The 21,873-nt window shown below is 32.3% G+C and overlaps 2 protein-coding genes across 4 annotated transcripts; one reads left to right on the forward strand and one right to left on the reverse strand.

The window, feature by feature from the left end:
- Positions 1-4,706: 4,706 nt before the first annotated feature.
- On the reverse strand, positions 4,707-18,082 carry LOC124844614 (protein LONG AFTER FAR-RED 3). The gene is made up of 15 exons (XM_088110418.1): positions 17,919-18,082; positions 17,311-17,468; positions 16,876-16,977; positions 16,444-16,516; positions 15,770-15,876; positions 15,565-15,688; positions 12,921-13,115; positions 12,327-12,412; positions 8,277-8,384; positions 7,993-8,088; positions 7,824-7,922; positions 7,615-7,689; positions 6,344-6,475; positions 6,108-6,223; positions 4,707-5,046 (listed from the first exon to the last, which is right to left on the reverse strand). The coding sequence occupies exons 1-15, from the start codon at positions 18,004-18,006 to the stop codon at positions 4,872-4,874; spliced, it is 1,734 nt and encodes a 577-aa protein (XP_087966544.1). The 5' UTR covers positions 18,007-18,082; the 3' UTR covers positions 4,707-4,871.
- A 577-nt stretch (positions 18,083-18,659) lies between these two features.
- On the forward strand, positions 18,660-21,292 carry LOC148202566 (uncharacterized). 3 transcript variants are annotated; one of them, XM_088108728.1, is made up of 4 exons: positions 18,660-18,807; positions 19,082-19,373; positions 19,514-19,556; positions 20,927-21,292. In XM_088108728.1, exons 2-4 carry the CDS (start codon positions 19,101-19,103, stop codon positions 21,076-21,078), a joined length of 468 nt encoding a protein of 155 aa, XP_087964854.1. In that variant the 5' UTR covers positions 18,660-18,807; positions 19,082-19,100; the 3' UTR covers positions 21,079-21,292. The 3 variants fall into 3 exon arrangements, with proteins under 3 accessions (XP_087964854.1, XP_087964855.1, XP_087964853.1); XM_088108729.1 differs by having other exon boundaries at positions 18,660-18,801; XM_088108727.1 differs by lacking the exon at positions 18,660-18,807 and having other exon boundaries at positions 19,032-19,373.
- The last annotated feature ends 581 nt before the right edge of the window (positions 21,293-21,873 follow it).

Consider the following 21,873-nt stretch of genomic DNA (forward strand, 5'->3'; position numbering starts at 1 on the left):
CTGTGTTCTTATTTCTTTTCTAGGTTGATTTTATCTTTTTCAGTTTGTATAGTAAGATCAACCAGTTAATCGGACGGTCAACATTTTTAAGAACGTTGGAAGAAGAATGTTTCTAATTTTAAGTTTATACAAATTAGCATATTTACTGGTAAAATATACTTATTAACTTTTGAATCGTGATTATGTTAACTTTAATTTAAAATCTACTTCAAAATTTATTAATATATAGATAAAATAAAGATATATTGATTACATTAAATTTAAGATTTTACTATATATATAATTGACTTGAACGTCAGATTGTCCGTAACAATATCCACCCGCTCAACTCAAAGTTTGAAGACGAAGATGATAAAGATTTGACAGAAGAATATAAAAGAATATTAACTGTGATTCTTTACCCCCACATCCAGAACACATTTCCTTGTCTGAAACGCATTTCCTTTTATGCTAGAAATTATATAGTCGTAATAAAGCAGTGGGATGTACGGGTAATAATATAAAGGGTTAAATATGTTTTTAGTCCCTAAACTATTGACCGTTTCTGGTTTTTGTCCCTCTTCCAAAGTAAGGTACAATTTAGTCCTCAATCTTTAAAAAACGTTCGTTTTAGTCGAAAAAACGAACGTTTTGAGGACTAAAACGAGGACTAAAAACAAAATTTTGAGGACTAAAACGAACGTTTTTCTAAAGAATGAGGACTAAATTGTACCTTACTTTGGAAGAGAGACGAAAACCAGAAACGGCCAATAGTTTAGGGACTAAAAACATATTTAACCCTAATATAAACAAGTGAAGATATTAGTAGTATAAGTTTGGACTCTAAAATTTCTAACAACATGCAAATTTGTGATACTGGATAGCTAATCATCTTCATCTACTCAATTAATTTGATTTAATAGGGTTGGAAATTGTGTTGAATAATTTGAAAGTTAATTGGTATTTTTAGTGTATATATATATGAATAATGAGAATTACTTTCTTTTGTTGGATTGGGGTCATGTTTTTGTGTTGGTTAGTTAGAGTTGGGTAGAAATAATATTTTTGAATTTGAGAAAGATAAAATTTGCTTTTGATAATTAAAATCTCAGTGATGTTTGAATTTGTATTTTCTTTTATTGTGCAATCATATTACCCTTATTTTCATATTTTGATTTTTTATATATGTGTTCAGTTATCGTTCGAATAACAGTTCAAGCAGTATGGAAATTTTCGTTCAAAGAGAGAATACTTTTTATTCATGTTAAGACTTTAGATGTAAGTGAGAGAGATAGTATGTTATTTCTCCTTTTTTTTTTCTACTTAAGCAACATTGTAATAGTTTAAGATGAGACAAGTTTAGAGGTTAATGATAGAACTCAATGTTTATACAACAAGTAAGGTAAATCAAATGATAGACATGATAGTTGAGTAAATTTTAATTGTCTTATGTGAGATTTTATGTTGTATTTGTTGGAAGTTCTACATCGACTAGAGATAAGATCAATTCATAGTTTATAAGTAGGTGCAAACTTTACTTTATGAGTTAGTTTTGTGGAGTTGAGTTAGGTTTAAAGTTCACTTCCAACAGTAGTATTGTGATAATTGTGTTATTGAGGTCGAAATTATACATGTTATTATTTTTAAACTATTTTTAAAATTGCGTCTCATTCTTAAATTAAACAATAATAATAACCTTTTATTTTTTTTTATTATAATTGTTTATTCGTTTTGATTATATAACTTAATAATTTGATCTTTCTTAAATAGTATAATATTATTAAGTTATATTTGAATGGTTTTGGATGCATTTTCTTTATAATAATATTTAATAAAATAAAAGAACATCTAATTATATTATTATAGATAAATAAGTCATGAAAGTGAATAACTTTGACTTACCATAATATATAAAATAAATTTAAAAAATAAATAATATTTAAGATAATCAATCCACCTAACATCTATCATCGTGTAATTTGTTGAGTTTTAAGTTATAAAATTTTGAACATAGAAGTTAACTTATTTTCAATTCAAATCCTAATGAGTCAACTTATATGTCAAGTTGACTTATGTTATCAATTACTTATGTCTCTTATCGATTAGTGGTAAGGTTAATTTAAGTATCATTTTATAAAATTCAATTAGATTTAAAATTTACTTCTTAACATATCATAACTATATATTACAATATACCTTATTAAATAATAAACTTTAATCAATATTTTATGATTAATTATTCTCTACTTGATTATTAATTAACTTCATTAAAAAAGTATAATTAAAGGTTAGTTAAGTAAACAATTTCACAAGACGCTTTAGTACATTTTAACTATAATGGAAATATATATTTAAAAAAAAGGTAAAATATTAGTGAGATTAGAATTTAGAATTTTAGGTTATTCACAAGAAAGAAAAGTAGGGGGTAGTGGTGCGCCTTAGTTAGCCCTAGTCTAGGTACGTACTTGACAAAAGTTGGTAAAAACTAAAAAGGTTTAGGCTAACTTAGCCCTTGGCTAGCCTAGGTCTAGGGCATAGCCTAGACTACTATAGATCAATTGAATTACAAGGATCCTACAATGTAGCAAACTTTGGCATTTTCTGCTCATAATGTCGTCATGTTTCAAATTGATACAAATTGAAATTTACAAAGCAATATTAAGAAAATGTTAAAAAATAAATAAATTTAAAGATAAAAGAAAATGATAATTGCTCTAGTTTAAGTTTTCAACTAATTCCAAATAATTATACTTTGTTTTGTCTAAAAGATTTTACTAGTATATATGTTTGATTTTTATCATACTTTCAACCATTAATATATTTGACAAATTATTTTTTAATTTTATTTGATAATAATTGTGAATATAATGTAATGAGTTTCAGGATAGTAAAGTCGAAAGAAAATAATCAAATTTAATTTGTATTGAAATTATATTTAAAATTAAGGTTAAGTATTTTTTTTATAGTCTTTTAACTTTTATTTGAAACTAAAATTCTTCTTTGTGAAATCTTGATATATTTTGATTTTTGAATTTTTAAATTTTAAAAATGAATGAATATGATTATTTTAACGTAATTATGTTAAACTTTTATTCATGTGTCAAATATGTTTCTCATCACTAAAAGATGAATGTATCAAAATTTCGAATAAAACAAATTTCAATAACTTAAAATTGACACATTTAACATTAATGTATCAAAATTTCGAATAAGATAAATTTTAATTTTGCATCAAAGTGTCAGTTTTGCGTCAAAGTTCAAATACTAAAACATACTCAAACTTTAAAATTAAATCAACCTATATTTTACAACATCAAATTAGTTTAGGGTTAATTTTGTGTTTTTAAATGAATCAAAATATTTATACTCAATAATAAGTAAAGGAAAAAATGAAAATCATTTATGATTACCTTCCCATGATAAATTTAAATTTAAGAACTTTCTTTTTCTTATAAGAGATAGAGATAGATGGGAATATATGTGGATTTCATTAGCTCTTCTTCGTCAATATATAATATATTATACAATAAACTATCAAAATCATAAAAAAAAGTTCTATTAAAAATTGCAAATTAATGTAATAGCATGACAATGTCTTACGAAACTTAATAACAAAAGTTTAACCATTAATAATCTCTTTTGTAAATATTTATCAAAATACTATTTTGAATAAAGCTTATTACCCTTTAAAGGAAACAAAAGTATTTTATTAATCATCTATTCAAAGTTTCTAAACCATTTTTTTAATAATCTAATTCGTCTATGTACCAAGTAATTAGCTAATTTTTGTTGAAAGTTCCACATCGACTAGAGATAAGACCAAATTAAAGTATATAAGTGGGTGCAGACCTCACCTTACAAGCCGGTTTTGTGGGGATGAGTTAGGCCTCAAGTCCACTTCTAACAATTTTAAGTGCAATTTCTCTTCTTCTTTAAGGGGGAGAAGAAAGGAAATGATTCCTACCTATTATGGGTCATATTTTCATCTCACTCAATACTATGAAAATGCACAATTGTTCCTTTTCATAAAGCAAAATCAAAGAATGAAAGTGTCCCTTCTATTCTTTTTCAATGGATAATACCATATAAGGTAATATAACCCTTCCATTTTTTTTTCTTCATTTCTTTTATTTTCTTTCCTATTGTATCTTCCTTTTAAAGCAAAATAATTTTTTTCAGTGAGGTACAAAAGAAAAATATATCATGATGAATCATTAAATAAACCTAATTGTTATGATGGAAAGTTTTATATTATCTGCCTCAATTTATATATATTGAAGAACTTTGTTTCATACTAATGATGAAAAGAAAAAATACTGGTATACCACAATGAGTTACTACACCACTTTCCTAAGAAAAGTGAAAACTATTCCATTTTTTAACCTAATGCAAGAAAGTGTTTTGATTACATGAACTTGAGTATGATGTAAAAATGTTTTGCACTTGAGTGTCACCCCATTACATCAGAGAATAGCAATTGAGTTCATTCGTACAGAAAATTGCCACTGTAACTTTCTTCAATGTACGAGTATTAACCATATATTTTATTGCCCACAAATAAAAAATGTCTCTGAATCAGTCTCTAAAATTTATCCAAATTTTACCAGTGTTGAGATTTTTGAGACCAAAAAGTGGTGTCAGGTCAGGTATAAACCAAAAATGTAGAGATTTTGCTATAGTGTAGTCTTTTTCATGAAGGAACTGACCAAATGTTATCAAGAGTAAGATTAAGAAACAAATATAACACCATTATAATGTTGACAAACCAGTTCTTAAGCATATTTTACTGTATCAACTAAAATGTAGAGTTTTTTCATATAGGACTGAAATGAAAACAGTGATTATCTTTTTAATTTAACCAAAAATGTATCATCTAACTGAATGGAGAGGCTTCAAGGATATGCTCTCACACCAGAAACATATGTTTGCTCAATAGATGCAGATGCATCTTCAGCAAAGTCTTGCCATGAATCAGTGGACAATATGACAAAATCTGCCAGTTTCCCTGGAGATAAGGACCCAAGATCTTTGTCAAGGAAGCTTGCATGAGCAGCAGAAATGGTGTAACTGTGAAGGTCAGAGAGACTTTTAGTATCATGCAAGAATAGCAAAAGAAAACCATGTATATGATGAACTTGAAGTTGAAATATGATCAGATTAGGAAAGAGCACTAGTGCACCACTCAAGCAGATCTAGATTTACATGAAATGAAACAATACACTTGCTAAAAATGTCCTATGAATAAGTGGGGCTTGTACCTTGTAATCACAATCAGAAGAAAAAACAAAAAGAACAACACAGCATTGTGGTGAAAATTTCTGTAAAGTACAAAGCACTGAAGAAGTGGTCTCTCCACTATTTAAAAGCCATACACACTATGATTGTTTTGCATACCAAATTCAGATAGGCATGAGGGCTAAGGAACTTGTTCTCTGAGATTCAAATGATTATAGAGTTAATGGGTAATCCCACAAACCATATCTATAAGATCCTGTTGAAAACCATACATTGATTACGAATATGATCAAACAAAAATATATAATGCAAACCATTTTATAGTATTGAATTAGATTCTACCCTAACTTTTAAAATAATACCAGAGCTTTTCCAGTAATTGTTGTTGAGTCTTTCATACAACTAGCTATTAGACGGTTATCGTATTATCCATAATGTTTAATCTTGCAAACTTCACATATCAGATGTCTAATTTTACTTGCAAAGAGAGTGTATCAGAAATTTTATATCAATCAATGATGGGATTAAATTGAAATATATTAGTAGGGGATGATCCTAACCTTATCAACTGGTTTTGTAAGGTTGAATTACTCTTTAGAAAACTCAAAATTCTAACATATGTTACTGTTATATTCCTGGAAAACTTCTGCTCATGTCTCTCTCAATTCCATTTTTTCTGTGCTACAGATGTGTACAGATGAAAATATAGAGCAGGCCATCAGTACTACATCATGATACTAATGTTATATAATATTTTGACTAATTTCTTGAGATGACAAACCAACATGTAAAAATTTTCCACTCACTGACAGTCCACATAAAGTGGTTCCCATCACATCACAAACAAACAAGAAATCAACAAGTCACATAACATCAGTATAACATGATCTTACGCCTTTATTGCATCATCTAGTGAAATGCATTCGGATGGAATCCATGCACTTTTCCAAGTGGGAGGCTTCCTCTTCATTGCTGTCTTAATTCCACTTAAGGGATTGATGTCTACCACCTGTGAAAGAGAGACATGTTGTGAAAAGTACTTCTAAACTAGTGTTAAAAAATATCTAAACTAGTGTTAAAAAATATGAAACTGTGCAAGTTGATGAGTACTGATAAATACAACACTTACCGGCCAGTCAGAACCAAATGCCACTAATGCATTGTTATTTAAGAGTGACCGAAACAAATATGATTCTGTGTCTGCCCTATCCTTGCCTAGCTTTTTGCTAGTAGAGTCAGCATCATCCAACAATTGATCTGGCTGTTGAATATTGATAGTTAAAATAGTACAGATCTTGTAAGAGGGTATTGTTTATACTGTCAAAACATATACATACAATAGGGAAGGTATTGGAGATTATAGATTGCACATCATCTAAAGATATGACTAAAATAAAGTCTATCCTAACCAAATTTAGTGAGTTTGTCATGTAATCACTATTGGACTGCTATCCTACCATTCACGCAACGTTCAAGATGTCTAGTCTTTAACTTGAGAATGCGTGGATTTTACATTATTTAGAAATATGACAAGAATAAGATGTATAAATGAGTACAAATCTCACAACAAACAGGTTTTACAGAGAATTAAAGGATTAATTATTAAGTCATTTTCAAGGTAAGAACAACAGTGGGACAAACTGAAGCAAGGAGAGAGAGAATGGAGAACATGGGGAAGAGAATAGGAAAGATAAGAGATTTCAACTAAGATTTGGTACAAGCACAATCGTGAGGCAATTATTTTACCCTTAAGCTGTAAAATATGAAGCTTTTAAGTGACCAGTGCACTCATAGAATTAGAAAGTACAAGTTATTGATATTTGCTAGAAACTTAATATCATAGTGTCTGCTGTATGTTCATATAAACAATACTGACTTTATACACAGAAGGAAAAACTATTTTCATGATTTCATCTACATTCACCTTTATGTTCTTGGGATTTGCATGACACTTGAATTGTTTGAGAATAAAGAAGAGCAAAGATTAGATAATTCATAATGAGGGAATCATTGTAAAAATGAAATCTTAGTTAGTGGATTGAACTAACATGAGATCAACCCTCTCATTCTAACTGCACACTGCTGTTATTATAGTGTGATTGTTCTAGTACCAGTTCATATAGCAAGAGAAATATGAAGGGATAGAATAAGAATTTGGCTTGGAAGAGCAATTAACATGCAATGCTTGCATAGTGAGGGAGGGGGGAAGAAAAGTTAATTTCTGCTTTTCTTGGTGCGGACCATAATAGTGCGAACCTTTTTGGGAGTATTGCTCATTGTATAATTTATTCAGTAATATATTGTTCTCCATGAATAAAACATTTCATGTCCTTTTCCATGTCTCAGGCATATACATAATATTGATAGTAATGAAAAAACAAGATAATGGTTAATGAAAACCTGCATGGAAGCAACAACCCTTTGTTTACCAAATCGGCCAGGGGTTCCGGCTGCCAACTGCTGGGCATGCTCAATCTGAAAGTAGTGTTTATGTTCATTACTAACTTGGCTCACCATGATTATATTAGAACAAACATCTCTGGAGCAAAATCTCCCCATTATCAACAGAAAATTATTAAAGCTTGCTATGTTTAAGCAAAAAATATTACCCTGAATCTTCGATCTCTCATACCATTTGCAGAAGCTACTGAACTATATAGGTCCAAGATAAGGTCATTTGTTTTGTCTCCTATAGCATGAATAGCGACCTGTAATGAATCAACAATTTGGTAACTAAGAACAAGAGAATTTAGCAACTAAGAACAAAAGACTAATCACCTGTAGACCATATAAATCAGACTCCAAGGTCATGTTGAGAAGTGCTTCAGGTTCAGTCACTTGTAAACCATAGTTGTCTGGCTCATCAACATATGGCTACAAAATTTGAATGTGCATTAACCCCATGCTAAATTTCAGTCTCTATAAACTGAGGTGCTACTTGTCATTCCCAACCCATATCCATTTAAAAACAAAAAATATGACAGAAAACAGATAAATAAATGGATTTTTCAAAAAACTATCGACAGATAATTTACACTGAAAAAGTGAATATCTGGCCTCACCTCATAAAGCAATGCACTATTGGAACCCAAAGACCCATCAGCAAAAGCTTTAACACCACCAATATAAATCCATTCGCTCAAGGTATGGCCAACTTTGTTAATCAAATCCTAAGAAGAAAAATGTAACTTTAGGAGACAAATGTTAAAATCAACATTAAAAAATAAAAATATAGTTAATAACAATTATTAGTGTGATACCAAATACAGAGAAATCAGACACTTATTAAGATCTTGGCATATGGTGAAAACACTCTTATAATGAATTGGGAAATCCTCCACCTTAGAACTAACTTTTTAAATTAATTTAGGCTAGTCCAATCTCAATTTTAATATGGTATCAATTATCAAAGCCTTCCCAAACTCGGTTCAAATGTCCACTTTGGGCGAGTAGATGTGTTAAGATCCTATATTAGCATTTGCAGCTTAGTTAGGTCTAATTTGTTCTCGATTCTAATAAAATACTAGCTGAATTTTGAATTAACTCAAGCAATGAAAGCTAAACTGATTAAAAAAGACAAAAGAAGAGTTTACCTATTTCATATAATACTACAAGTTAATACATTTTAGCTATCATTTGCTGGAACTAAAAATTATTAGATTTACGAATGAGAGAGCAGAGAGAAAATGAATAGAACAAACTGTTCATTGATAGAATTGAAAAACTCACTTAACATTCTGTACAGTGTTTGTATTTATAAAGATACAAAAGAAAAGACAGTTGTACATAATACTTGACCCTGATTAACCAATAAAATCATACTAACATATGCTAACAGCCACCTCAAACTCAAGGAGAAGATTTTTGAGAAGAAAAAGTTTTCACATTGAGTTTGGAACGTAGAAAAATGAACCAAGAGGAAGAGAGAGGCTTTGTCAGGGCATATGCCCACTGATCAAGTGCTGGAACATGAGAGACTTGCAGCTGCTTCAACAAAGTCTTCTCACGAACAAAGAACACATCAATTTCTATGTGTTTGGTCCTGTGGTGAAAAACTGGTTTATGTGCAATGGAGACTGCACTTTGATTGTCACAGTAAAGAACAAAAGAATTGAATGGAACTTGAAGTCCAATGAGTAACTTAAAATCAATGACAATTCAGCAGAAGTTTGGGCTAAACTTCTGTATTTAGTTTCAGTGCTGGAGCGAGCAGGGGTACAGAACAATTAAAAGCCGCTGGCTGAAAATGACCACAGATCAAAGTGCCCCTTAAATAGTGTAAAATGCGTTTAACCACATTCCAGCGAGAGTCAAGAGGTTGTGCTATAAACTGGCAGACTTTATTTACAGCAAAACTGATTTCAGGCCATGTAAGAGTAGCATACTGCAACATCCCCACCACAGACCTATATAAGGTAGGGTCTGCAAAGAGATCTGCACCATGTTTAGACAATTTACAGTTAGAGACCATGGGGATAGAGATAGTGTGAGCTTCTTCCAGATGAGTTTTATGAAGCAAATCATGAATGTATTTGGTCTGAGTCATCACAACTGAGTTGTCAGATAAATGCTTGATTTCCAGGCCAAGAAAATAGTCCAGTTGACCAAGATGTTTTAAAGAAAATGTGGCATTAAGGCTGGACGTAACATGCTGAACGAGAGAAACAGAATTGCCAATGATGATGATGCACCTCAAAGTCTTTCTTGTCAATAAACAAGGATGTATCACAAACACTGTTAACAAACCCAAGCTGATGAAGAGTGTGCTGTAAGCGATTGAACCATTGTCAGGGGCTAGCTTGAGCCCATAGAGCGCCTTATTTAACTTGCAGACAAGAGACTTGTCAGCCACCTCAAAACTAGGAGGTTGCTGCATATAGACAGTTCCTTCCAAAATACCATTCAAAAAGGCATTATTCTAATCCAGTTGAAACAACTTCCACCCAAAAGAAAGAGCAACAACTAAATTATGCAAATAGTAACAGGTTTGATGACTTGTGAAAATGTTTCATGAAAATCAAAACCAGCCATTTGATGAAATCCTTTAGCTACTAGGCGGGCTTTATATTTATTAATGGAGCCATCAGCATTTTACTTGACCTTAAAAACCTATTTACAACCAACAGCCTTCCTATTAATAGGTAAAGGAACCAAGTCCCATGTTTGATGGGGAATTAAGGCATCATATTCATGCTGCATAGCAGCCTTCCAATCAGTATCCTTAAGAGCCTGCTTAACAGAGGTAGGGTCAGAATGAGTTAATAACAAAGAAGGATCTACTCTGTTTAAATATGCCTGAATTGGATCGAGTCTACCAAGGGTGGGCAAAACTAAGTGAACTATTAAACTATCAATTAACTTTACTATATTATACCAAAAATACTAAACTATTTAGATTAAAAACTGAACCTCTAAAGTTGTACTTAAGTTAATTACTCATTAACTTAAAACTACTACGTCTTATACTTTTTACTTGTTTGAGAATCTCTAAAGTTGCAGTTTAGTTTGGTTGCTGCAAACTTGATCAAACTTTGACTGAGGTTGACTCGGTATTTTCAACCACCGACTTTTCGATCGAGTTGAGACCAACTCGATCGAGTTTTGATAGTGGTTGAGTACGCGACTTGATGCATTCTCAGACCTGCACCATTTCCTATGAAAACTTTATCCGGACCATCAAATTGTTGATGTTGTTTTATATTTAATGATTCACCAGTCACATGAAAACTTGCACCCAAATCAGGTATCCAGGAAGACTTTCCTTTATCTGGAGAGGTGGACTGTAGTAGCATAACACTAGGCTATGAACTGGTATTGGATTGAACATTTGGATTCACCCAAGTATTGGAGGTCTTGTAAGAGCCAGCAGAATAAGGAATAGACTGTTGAGTGGCAGGATCAATAGAGAACAACAACTCGTGAGGTTGATAGGATACATCAGACCTGAAGTGGCAAAATTTAGCCGTATGACCGATTTTAAGACAAATTTGGCAAACTTGCCACGGCCTCTGGCTGGACCACTGCCACCGCGAGTAGAACCACGAGAATTGCCTTTTTGTGTACCTCTAGCATAAGGTCCGTGTGTAAAATTCAGTGAAGGTGTTACTAGGTTCTGATTTTCCTGTTCATATCCATGGAGCCTGGTTTCATGACCATACAGAAGAGCTTCAATCTCAGCAATGGAAGGAGGCCTCTTGTTGCTCTCTAATAACAGAAACAATAGAAGCATAATCAAAGCGAAGACCTTCCAAAATAGCATCCACATGCTCATCATGAGGAACTGGAAAGCCAACACCAGCAATTTCATCAACATAATTCTTGATTAAGTAAATAATCTTCCACGGACTTAGATTCAAGTTTGACAGCACGCATAGCAGTCCGAACCTGCGTGCACGAGACTTTGTTTGAAGGTTAAAATATTCATGAATTCTCTTCCAAACTTCATAGGAGTGAGTACATCCGAGAACACGAGAGAGAACAAACTAGAAAAGAGTAGATTGAAGCCATTTGATCTTGTACCTCCCAGGCTTCATACGCAGGATTAATAAGATCAGCAGCTCTATCAATTTCATTGAGATATCTAGGCAGAACAGTAGGATTGACAACAAAACAGTGAAGCTTACATGATTTAATCACTGGTTCAACAAATTGCCGCCAGTGAAGATAGTTTGAATCATCTAATTTTTCCGCAATGGAAGTAGGAAAAGAGGTCGTAGCCATAGTACTCTCAGAAACAACAATCGAAGTAAAGATGGCGAACACAGTGAAGCAGCAACACAAAGAGGCGAGAGCACTGAAATGAACGTCGCGTACAAGAACAAAGACGAAAATCACAACGGCAAACGAGAACAAGACCTAAATCACGAACACGAACACTGTAGCAAAAATCTCGATCGCAGAGGAGAACGAAAACAGAATCACTGTAAGCTAATTCTTCTCTAAGAAGGAGAAAAAATCAATTCTCAAATGATACAAAGCTAAAGTGGATATTTTCGTCTTATATCCCCCTATTTATATCAAGTTAATTCAAAGACATTAAGAAAGGCAAAGTGAAGGCAAAGTGAAGAATGTACTAAACTTTCAATAAATCATAAGTTAGAAAGGAATCATACCACCAAGCGTAACCTTGTCTCCATTGAAAAAAATAAACATACTCTAATTTTCATTTTTGACATAGAATTAGCCCATTGATAAACATCTGTGCAATTCAAAATAACAATAAAATGAATAGTCAGCTAGTCTCAACAATAAGGCTTTTTACATATCACATAAAATAAGAGGAAAACTCATTCTGTTTCAAATTACAAAAAGGCATTATCCTTGAAACTTGGCTTTAGGATTGCGTCATCTATGCTTTCCTACTCCTTTTCCTTACTTAATTCAAATATTAAAAATATAATCTAGATCGTTCAAGCTATTATACAGATGAAGTTATGCAATTGAATAAGGTAACTAGGTAAGTATTCTATGGTCTCATTGTTATAAAACCATTACTTTATATTGCATTTGAATGGAAGTGGTTTTCTTTATGTATAGTTCAGTATTTAGCACAGCAGGAACTGCTTGCTTTAAATCTTTGCCTTGTGACTACATTGGCATTATGGTAATATTCAAAATAAAAGGAAACAAAATGACAAAAAAACCACAATTTGAAAATGCAGAAAAAAAAACTTATACATAAATCAACTAAAACTTTTAGACAAAACCTGAAAAATCATCCCAAGAAAGTTCAGGTGAAAAGCCAGGATAATATCTTCCCATATCAACAACCGTGGTCACCCCCCTTGTTAGGGCAAGACTGCTTGCTCTAAGCAATGCTTCCCTTCTATCATCTACTGAATCCTCTGGAATCAGTGAGGTAATAAGTGTCCCAGCAAGATCAATAAGTACTCCAGTAGGTTCTGCATAATAACAACAATTACTCACAGAAAAAAAATAGAATCTTGAAATGAAATTACCAGCATCATTTTCCAATATTGGAATGCATTCATTTATTGACCATAGTTTAAGTATAACTTAATCTAGTTTGCACTCATATTACAATGTGGCCTATCTGTAGTTAATGTAAGATCGCAAAAGCCCCTCCCCCCTTGACATCATGATCGTAACATTTTGAGCGTGAATTTGAATACATGAGTGATCCAATAGTGAGTGAAATAATAAATCTAACCAAATTTTTATAGGACAGACTCAAGAAAGAAACTATAACATGTAATCTACATTAGAAAACACATGAACCAAACCAAGAAACATGTGAATAGTAAGGAAAGTGCCACAATTTCAATGAAGGTCGAACATTTGGAATGCAACAACACATGCTAATATGCTTGCTAAGGATACATGTAAAAGCTTAGGTTATGAGGTAGAGGCTCATGAGGTGTATAAGCACATGAAGTTTGATGGAGAATGTCATGAGAAGCCATTAAATACTTAAAAGAATGGGAAAGATATTCACAGTCGTTATCACTTTGCAAAGTTCGAATAGAAATCCCAAATTGAGTTTTAATTTCATCATAAAAGGTTTGAAATATAAAAAACTACTCAGAATAATTTTTCATAAAGAACAACCAAGTGCATTTGGAATAATCATCAATAAAGGTAACAAAATACCGAAAACCTAGAGTATACTTAACACGACTAGGTCCCAAAATGTCAGGGTGAACTAAGGCAAAAGGTGACAAAACACATGTGAGACACTACGAGGAAACGAACAACGACTATGTTTCCCTAATTGACATGACTCACACAACAAACTAGGTAAACTGGACAAACTGGGAACAAGTTGTTGTAATTTAGCAAGACTAGGATGGCCTAGCTAAGAATGAAGGAGAGATGAAGACTTCATAACTGTGTCAACATGTGTAAAAGGACGGAGATGATAAAGGCCTTGAGACTCACATCCGGTAACCATTTGTCACGAACTCTGGTCCTGTAAACAAACAAAATCTTTGGTAAAAGAAACAACACAATCAAGAGAGCGGGTTAGACGACTAAAGGATAATAAATTAAACAGGTACCTAGGGACTTAAAGAACATTACCAATGGATAAAGATGGAAAAAGATTTACAATCCCAACACTACGAGCTAAAACCCTAGACCCATCAACCATTGTAATAGACTGTAAATTATCCCGAGAGGATAAAAAAAACAAAGACTTATTACCAATAATGAGATTTGTGGCACTTGAGTCAAGAACCTAAGGTCCAAGAGAAGGAGGTTGAATTAGGCCAACAAAAGATATACATATGCGTACAACAGAAGCAGTGGAACTAGAGCTCTAACGATCTTCGTAGCATTTGAGAAATTCATTGAAAAGAGCAGATTGGCCTACAGTATTAGAAGAGGCAACGAAAGAAGCCATTGATGAACAGAAGAGAGAAAAACCCTAAAAACCAAAGGTCCTCCAATCAAGGCAACAAGCACAGATCCTAAAAAAGGAGAATGAGGTGACCCCACTCCAAGTCAACAACATCGAAGACAACGACACATGCGCCGCCACGTGTGGCAGGAAGAAAAACGCTGAGCAAACCTGTCACTGATGCATGAGGGCACGTCTGACTTGCGATGGCGGCGATCTTGATGGTACGATGGTCACCTAGTCGAGACGAACAAAACTGTGTGGTTGCCGATCGAAACTGAAACTCCAGCGACGACCGCGACTGCAGACAACGGCGATAGGTGATTGACGACAATTTCAATGGCTAGGGCAACGAAAAAAAAAAATGCCAAAGAAGCCTAATCTACACCTTTTATCATCAATTTTTTATTTTCTGTTTCAGAGCTTATCATATAATATATATTTGATATTGTATTATACTATATTGATTTATGGAATCAAAAGATGTAATAGTGCTTTCTTCTTCAAGTATACAATTAATACTGCAGAGACCCTCACTCTCTCAAAATACTCCCTCATGCAAGAACCTATGAACTTAAAGAATGAACAATGTAGAAGATCATTTAACCTATAGTTGAAATTCAACTTGCTGTAAATTATTGGGGATGGTAAGAATTAAATGCTTGACTTTTAGTCATAAAGGTTTTGCTACCATGTCAAAGGGCAACTATTGTAAAAGCTTAAGCAATTGGATTGGATGGAGACTGATAAATGGCATTATATCTAACCGTGCTTATTCACCCTAAAATCTTAGACACAACTCCCATTTTAGCATCCAGAAAATCATCATAAAAAATGCAGAAACTAAAAACTTTGTAGCTGAAGTTATTGAATTTTAAAATCGTAAGTTCAAAAAGAAAATGGTCAATTAAAGAGTACGATACACAAAAAAGACTATACCATGTTGCAGGATGGTCAAAATTCCTTTTCATACAATGAAAATGAAGTATTACCTCCATTAGCAGCCCTCACTATGATCCCCCCCATTGGATCATCTGTTGCATTTGTAATCCCAGCCAACTTTAGTGCCACTGAATTAGCCAAGCCCATGTGGCCATCTACTCTTGAAAGCCAAACCTGCTCATATACTTCAAATAAGATTAGTTTTGATGTGAATGGAGATTTCCATAAAGGAAAGAACATATGTAAAGGGCTCACAGGATTATTAGGAGTAATATCATCAATCCAAGAGGCAGCAGGCAGATCTCCTTTCCACAGATCATTGTTCCATCCACCACCCAAAATCCATGAACCTTGTTTTGAGCCTAAATCCAAAAGTGCACAAAATGAGTAAACACCAAAACTAACATAATTCAGGACTCAGAGGCATCCAGTTTGAAAATTGTTCTACGTGATATTTCCCATTTGATGAACATAGTGGTGCAGATTTAACCACCAGCCTTTAATCCTTCTATTCCAGAGTATGCTTACTCAGAAAGAATGCCAATCTTATCTAATAGTTCATTAGGTAGTGAACAGGTAAAACAAATAAACTCCAATGAATCTACTAAAAAAAGGCAAAATGAGACAAATATATCCAATGGATTCAAACTAAGAATCAATGGAATCAAATGATTGATTTAGAAGATAACCATAATTATGCAAAACTTTGTTCTAGTTGCATCAATACAATATTTAGAAGATAATTTTAAATTTGGAACCTCAATCAAGTTTGAAGAGTGGAATACATACAGCGCGGATTTGAGCCCGCACTTAAACAAATATGAATTGACAGTTTGACAAATATGATCATCATCAAGGAAACTACTAGTTAGGTGTTAGACTATCCTCCATCATAACTATGAAAAAGTATGCAAAAGCTCAAGGCTTACTTTGTACTGCATCTTTGATCCTTCTGACAAATTCTTCCTTTTTACTAACACCTCTCAGCTCCACCTGCATCATCTGTTACTACAGGTGAAGTGTTAAAACAGGGAACACATTTTAGGTTTACAAACATAAAGGACTTCTCAGATAGAAAGATCAAAATTAGGAAGCATTCAAATGATTCAAGCATCCTAGCCTATACACAACCAGAATCCATCCTTCACAATTCGACTTTCTGATGAGCACACTTCTGAACTGCACTTGATTGATAGAATAGTAGTTTTTAAAAATTATTCAAGAATCAAACGTTATAGATTACAAGAATTTCTTAGTGTTTAGACGGTAACAAGTGATCATTTCAGAAAAACTAGCAAAACAGACTGAAGCACATAATAAAGGTAAAAGAAACATTCAGAAAACTGGGACATCGACTTAACCTGTAATCCACCAGGAATGAAATGCACATGGGAATCAATGAACCCAGGAACCACAACCTTCCCACCAAGATCCAAAACTTGAGTTCCATATCCCTCCAACTCCTACATAAATGATGAAAAGCACATCTGGGTCAGACCCAGTTTGCAATTGAAGGCCACATACATGAGTACAGCAGCAACAACAACAGGGTTGAATAGAATGAATTAAATTGGAATGCATTGACACTGTAAATTTTTTTATAGTGTCTTCCAAATCCATATTGTTATATACTGTAGATTTGTTGACTTCTGCAATAATTATTTAAAAAGTCACATCTAGGATGATTGATAATATAACAAATTTTACCTTGCATGCCTAAAAGTTAAACTACAATAAAATTGCTTTCTTTTTTTCAGTAAACGGAGAGATGAATTTAGCATCAAGAATATAATAACCTTGACAAATGAATGGTTTCCAACACGAAGAACCCTCCCATTGGCCACCGCCATAGACTCTGCAAATGGGAGAGAATCATCACAAGTATATATCACCCCATTCCTCACAATCAAATCAGCCACGGGGTGAGACAACTGTGACTTCCAAGCCCAAAAATCTGAAAAAGTTAAAGAAACTATAACAAAAATGTAATATACTTCATTCACAGAACCATGTAGCTCTCTACCCACCAACAACAACAATTTAATAAAAAGGTTTAATTTCTAATGCAATGTCTACAAAAATCTTTGCATTATCAATCAATAAGAAATCATGGTAATTATAACTTTCACCACACATTACAAATTGTAACTGGTTACCACTAAATTACTGACTTTATACAAACAAAGACAAATTAACATAAGTATTAAAAATTGACACCAATAGTTGTTTGGTGGAATAATAATTATTGCAACAATTATATCTGTATTGATACAAAAAGAAGCAAAATAAGGTGCCTAAAACTGAATGAGAATTCCAAGTGTGCAAGGTGTCTACGAGGTTGTCTCATAGCTGTGTTGTGTGTGAGAGAAGAGAAAAGTAGTAACAAGGAGAGATAGTGAGTTACAGGTTGGGAATGGAAAAGGGAGAGACAGAAAGGTGAAGAAGAAAAGGATTGGAACAAATAGAAACAAGTGAATGAGAAGAAAGTCCATCAGAAACAAAACCAGACTTTCTCTTCCTCTTCTTCTCTCTGTTACTCATTCCACTATTGTCTTACCAACCACAACTTCACATAAATCTAGAGTTTTTTCTATCAATTTTTTTTTCTTTTATTTAGGGTCCAAATTAACAATTTTCTCTTAAAGATTTAAACTTTGATTTTATATTAATTTATATATTATTATTGTTATTGAGCTATGGATTATAAATATAAAAACATTCACAGAAAAGAATTATTATAACTAAATTATTTAATAAACAGTAAGTTCAGGATAAATGTAAACCTTTTCCGATTTTAATAAAAAATGTTTAAAATTTAATATACAAATTATAATTATATTAATTATATTTAAACATCAAAATAAATCTATACCTATTTCAATTTTAGCTTAGTAATAAAATTTATAATTTTAATATAAAAATTATAATTACATTTAAATTTCTGATTTATTTGAATTTTTTAATAATTATTTTGTAAGTTAATATTAATTCTTTTTATAAAATAATTATTAAAAATGTTTAATCACTTTAATTCTTAATAAAATTCAAACATAATTAATAAATCAAAACTTGTGTAGTGTAATTTTTTATTACATTAAAAATAAAAATCAATGTTTATATTCAACTTGATTTATTATGTGCAGAAAGAAAGGGAAAGAACCCTAGTAATCTTGACACGAGTTGGGGTTTATGAGTGATACATGACACTACTACTAATCTTAAAACGAGTGACGTTTCAGTTTAGTTGTTCAGCGATCGCAAATCACAATCTCCGCATTAACGAACAAGTGAGCGTATGTGTCTTTGAGATTCATTGTTTGCCCTTTTTTTTCTTAACCATTGAATGATTAACTATCCATAATTACCATCTTTATCTCCGGCAATCAGTTTGTGAATTTCATCAAATGTTGTTTATCTTACTGTTTTTACATGATATGGAGATTTTATGTCTGGAATTGTTTTCTGTAGGTCATTTAGGGTATGTTTGGAGAAATTTTTATGTGATGTTGTGGGCATTGGGATTATTAGGTGCATGATTTTTGACATTTTGGATTTGCTTCTCCATAGGGATTTTAAAAGAAAAGCAATGGCAAGTGCAATTGGTAGCAGAGTTGAATCTTTTCGAAACTCTCCTTTACTAAGGTTTTCTCTCAACTTCTTGAGAGCCTCTAGCTCTGCTTCCTCTTCTACTTCTTCTGCTGTTTCTTCTGCTCAGAACCCTAAGAAATCGAAGCGAAGAAAGAAGAAAAACTTGTTTGAAGTTGCTCAGTTCTTACCTAACTGGGGAATTGGCCACCACATGGCCAAGTCTCACTGGAATGAAGTTTCTTACGAAATCACTAAACTCAATCTCTACAAGGTTCTTCTTTCAATTCTCAACTTCTTTTTTTCCTGTCCTTCTATTGTTTGTATTGAATTTCAACTATTTGAATTTGCATTTCACTATTATTTATTCCTCTGTTTTTCTTTTTTAATTTTATTTACGTATTTCTTTTGCAGGATGGAAGGCATGGAAAAGCATGGGGGATTGCTCATAAAAATGGTCAGTGTCATAAGTTCTATGAGAAATGTTTCTGGCTTTAGGATATTCTGTTTTTCAATTCTATGTGCGGCAGAGTCAGCTTGTTGAAGGCGCTGATAATCATGCTGCACTTGTATTCTTCAATTATAGTTGGCTAGGAGTGTTTTTCTGAGTTCTTAGTAAGTGTTGGTTTTTGTTTAAGGATAGAAAAAAAAAATATGCGAGGAAATAATATAAATAATTTGAATTGCGGAAGCGTGTAACTTTTATTAAATGTAACTTGTATTTAGTACTCGGAAATAACTAAATATAATTCTTGCCCAACAGTTTTGTGAGCTGTTACTAATAACTGAAAAATGAAATCTGAAACTAACTAATCCACTGACAACTAGAAACAATATAACATGTTCTTATAAATTTAATAATTGACTTATGCAAAATTAAAATTAGAACTCCTCTGACAACATCTAAGGCATGTTTCTAAACTCCTTCTTGCCGTGAAGGCTGCAAACTCCTAGCTTCTTTCTCAGAAATTTAACCTGCTGATTTAAATACTGTTGTTCAAGACTAGTCTTTTGTTCAAGATTAGTCTTCTCCTGTTGTAATACTATCGCATCCCTCTTATATAATTGGACCTTTGCTTTTTCTACCTTGAAGTTCTCAGCCAACTCTTTAATGTCAATCCTTAGTGAAACATTTTTGCATCATAGTATCTTATCTTTGTTTCAATAGTCTTAAACTCTAAGTTCAGAGTTTTTATACCCTTCTCATCATGTTCAACCTTTTTAACTTTCTCTAAAGTGATTTTACTTCTCTAACGGTATCATACGCCCTCTTCCATTCTTCTGACTCCTCTTGATCAGACGAGACTGAGCCTGTTCCTTTGTTGCTGTCAACCTTGCTTCTGTGTGGCACCACTTCTAGGCTTGGGGGCTGCTATTACAGGACCAACTTGTTTTTCTTCAGTGTCTTCTTTCTTGTGCCAAAATTCAGTTATCTCCTCTTTTATTGAAAAAACAAATTTGCCTGTGAGAGGATTGAACTTGTGTGCAAAAGTTTGGATGAATGATGCCACATGCGGCACTCCATTTGCTTGTCTTGGTGTTAACTTTTTGTTTGTTTCATTCATGTTCCATATCATATCATACTAGTTATGATCTGTTATAAATGACATGATTTTTTTTTATTATTATTTCACAGTGTAGACATACTTTTTTCTTATTTCAGTGTAGTTTCTGTTGCTTGTTAGAACTTGGCAGCTTTATTTGATAAGTTCTCAGTGAATACTTTGTGAAGCATAAAGTATAGATTGTATGAAGCATTGAGTAAATACTGTGGCTTTTTCATTACTTGGTTGCTGGCTTAATTTGATAAGTCCCAACTTATTGCAGGCTTGCCAATAGCAGATGCTCCAAAAAAAATTAGTGGAGTTCACAAACGCTGTTGGAAGTTCCTACCAAATGTAGTAAAAGCATCAGAAAGCTCAACAAACTTAACCAGTCCAATTGATACTGGCTTGAAAGTTGAAACTGAAGCAAGTTGATCCTTTGTAATGACTTTGTTTGAAGTCATCGACAGTAGTCCATGTCTTTTTCAATTGGCCTAGTTGTTTTCAACTATACTAGATTTTTTAGTCAATCTTGCAATGTTTGTTAAGCTTTCATGCTTAATTATTAAGTTTGTTTGTAATCAAATGAACTCTTTCTACTATGAAACGTGCTTTGAGAGCGTAATCTGGCTAGATTTGGCTGTTACTATATTTGTGTTTCTCTTTAAGCTATTATATCCATCAGGTTAGTTGTTAATTGTGTGTTGATTGGATATGGGAACTTTGTATAAACATAATTGGGTGATAAAATCTTATTTTTGTAAATATTGTTGATTTTCTTAAAATTTTAAAATTAAAGAAAGTAAGTAATTAAAAGTTATGTCTATCAATGAAGATTAAAGATAAAAGAAAGAGTGATTAAAATATATTACTATTAAAATAAATTGTTAGTGATTTAAATATAGCGTTTATCATTTAAATTTTACTTGTTATAATATTAATGATGATGTATTTTGATTAAATAATTTATTCTATAAGTAAACTTTTTTATACTAGCAAATTTCTAATACATAGGATTTCATCTGTCATTATGTTCTTATATTTCATTTTATTGAATTAAAAATTGAATGTTGTAATAATTTTTATTACTTTATATATTAATGTATGTATTAATTTTAAATTAAGTGTAATTTTAAAATATTTTTTATATTTTGTTTAAGATTAAAGACATTTTTAATTATTAGTTGGAGGGGAAAAGAAGGAATGTCACGTGCTAGAACAAATATAAAG

Source organism: Vigna umbellata, chromosome 3, assembly GCF_029865625.1.
Source record: "Vigna umbellata cultivar VRB3 chromosome 3, Vumbellata_1.0, whole genome shotgun sequence".
Taxonomy (NCBI): domain Eukaryota; kingdom Viridiplantae; phylum Streptophyta; class Magnoliopsida; order Fabales; family Fabaceae; genus Vigna; species Vigna umbellata.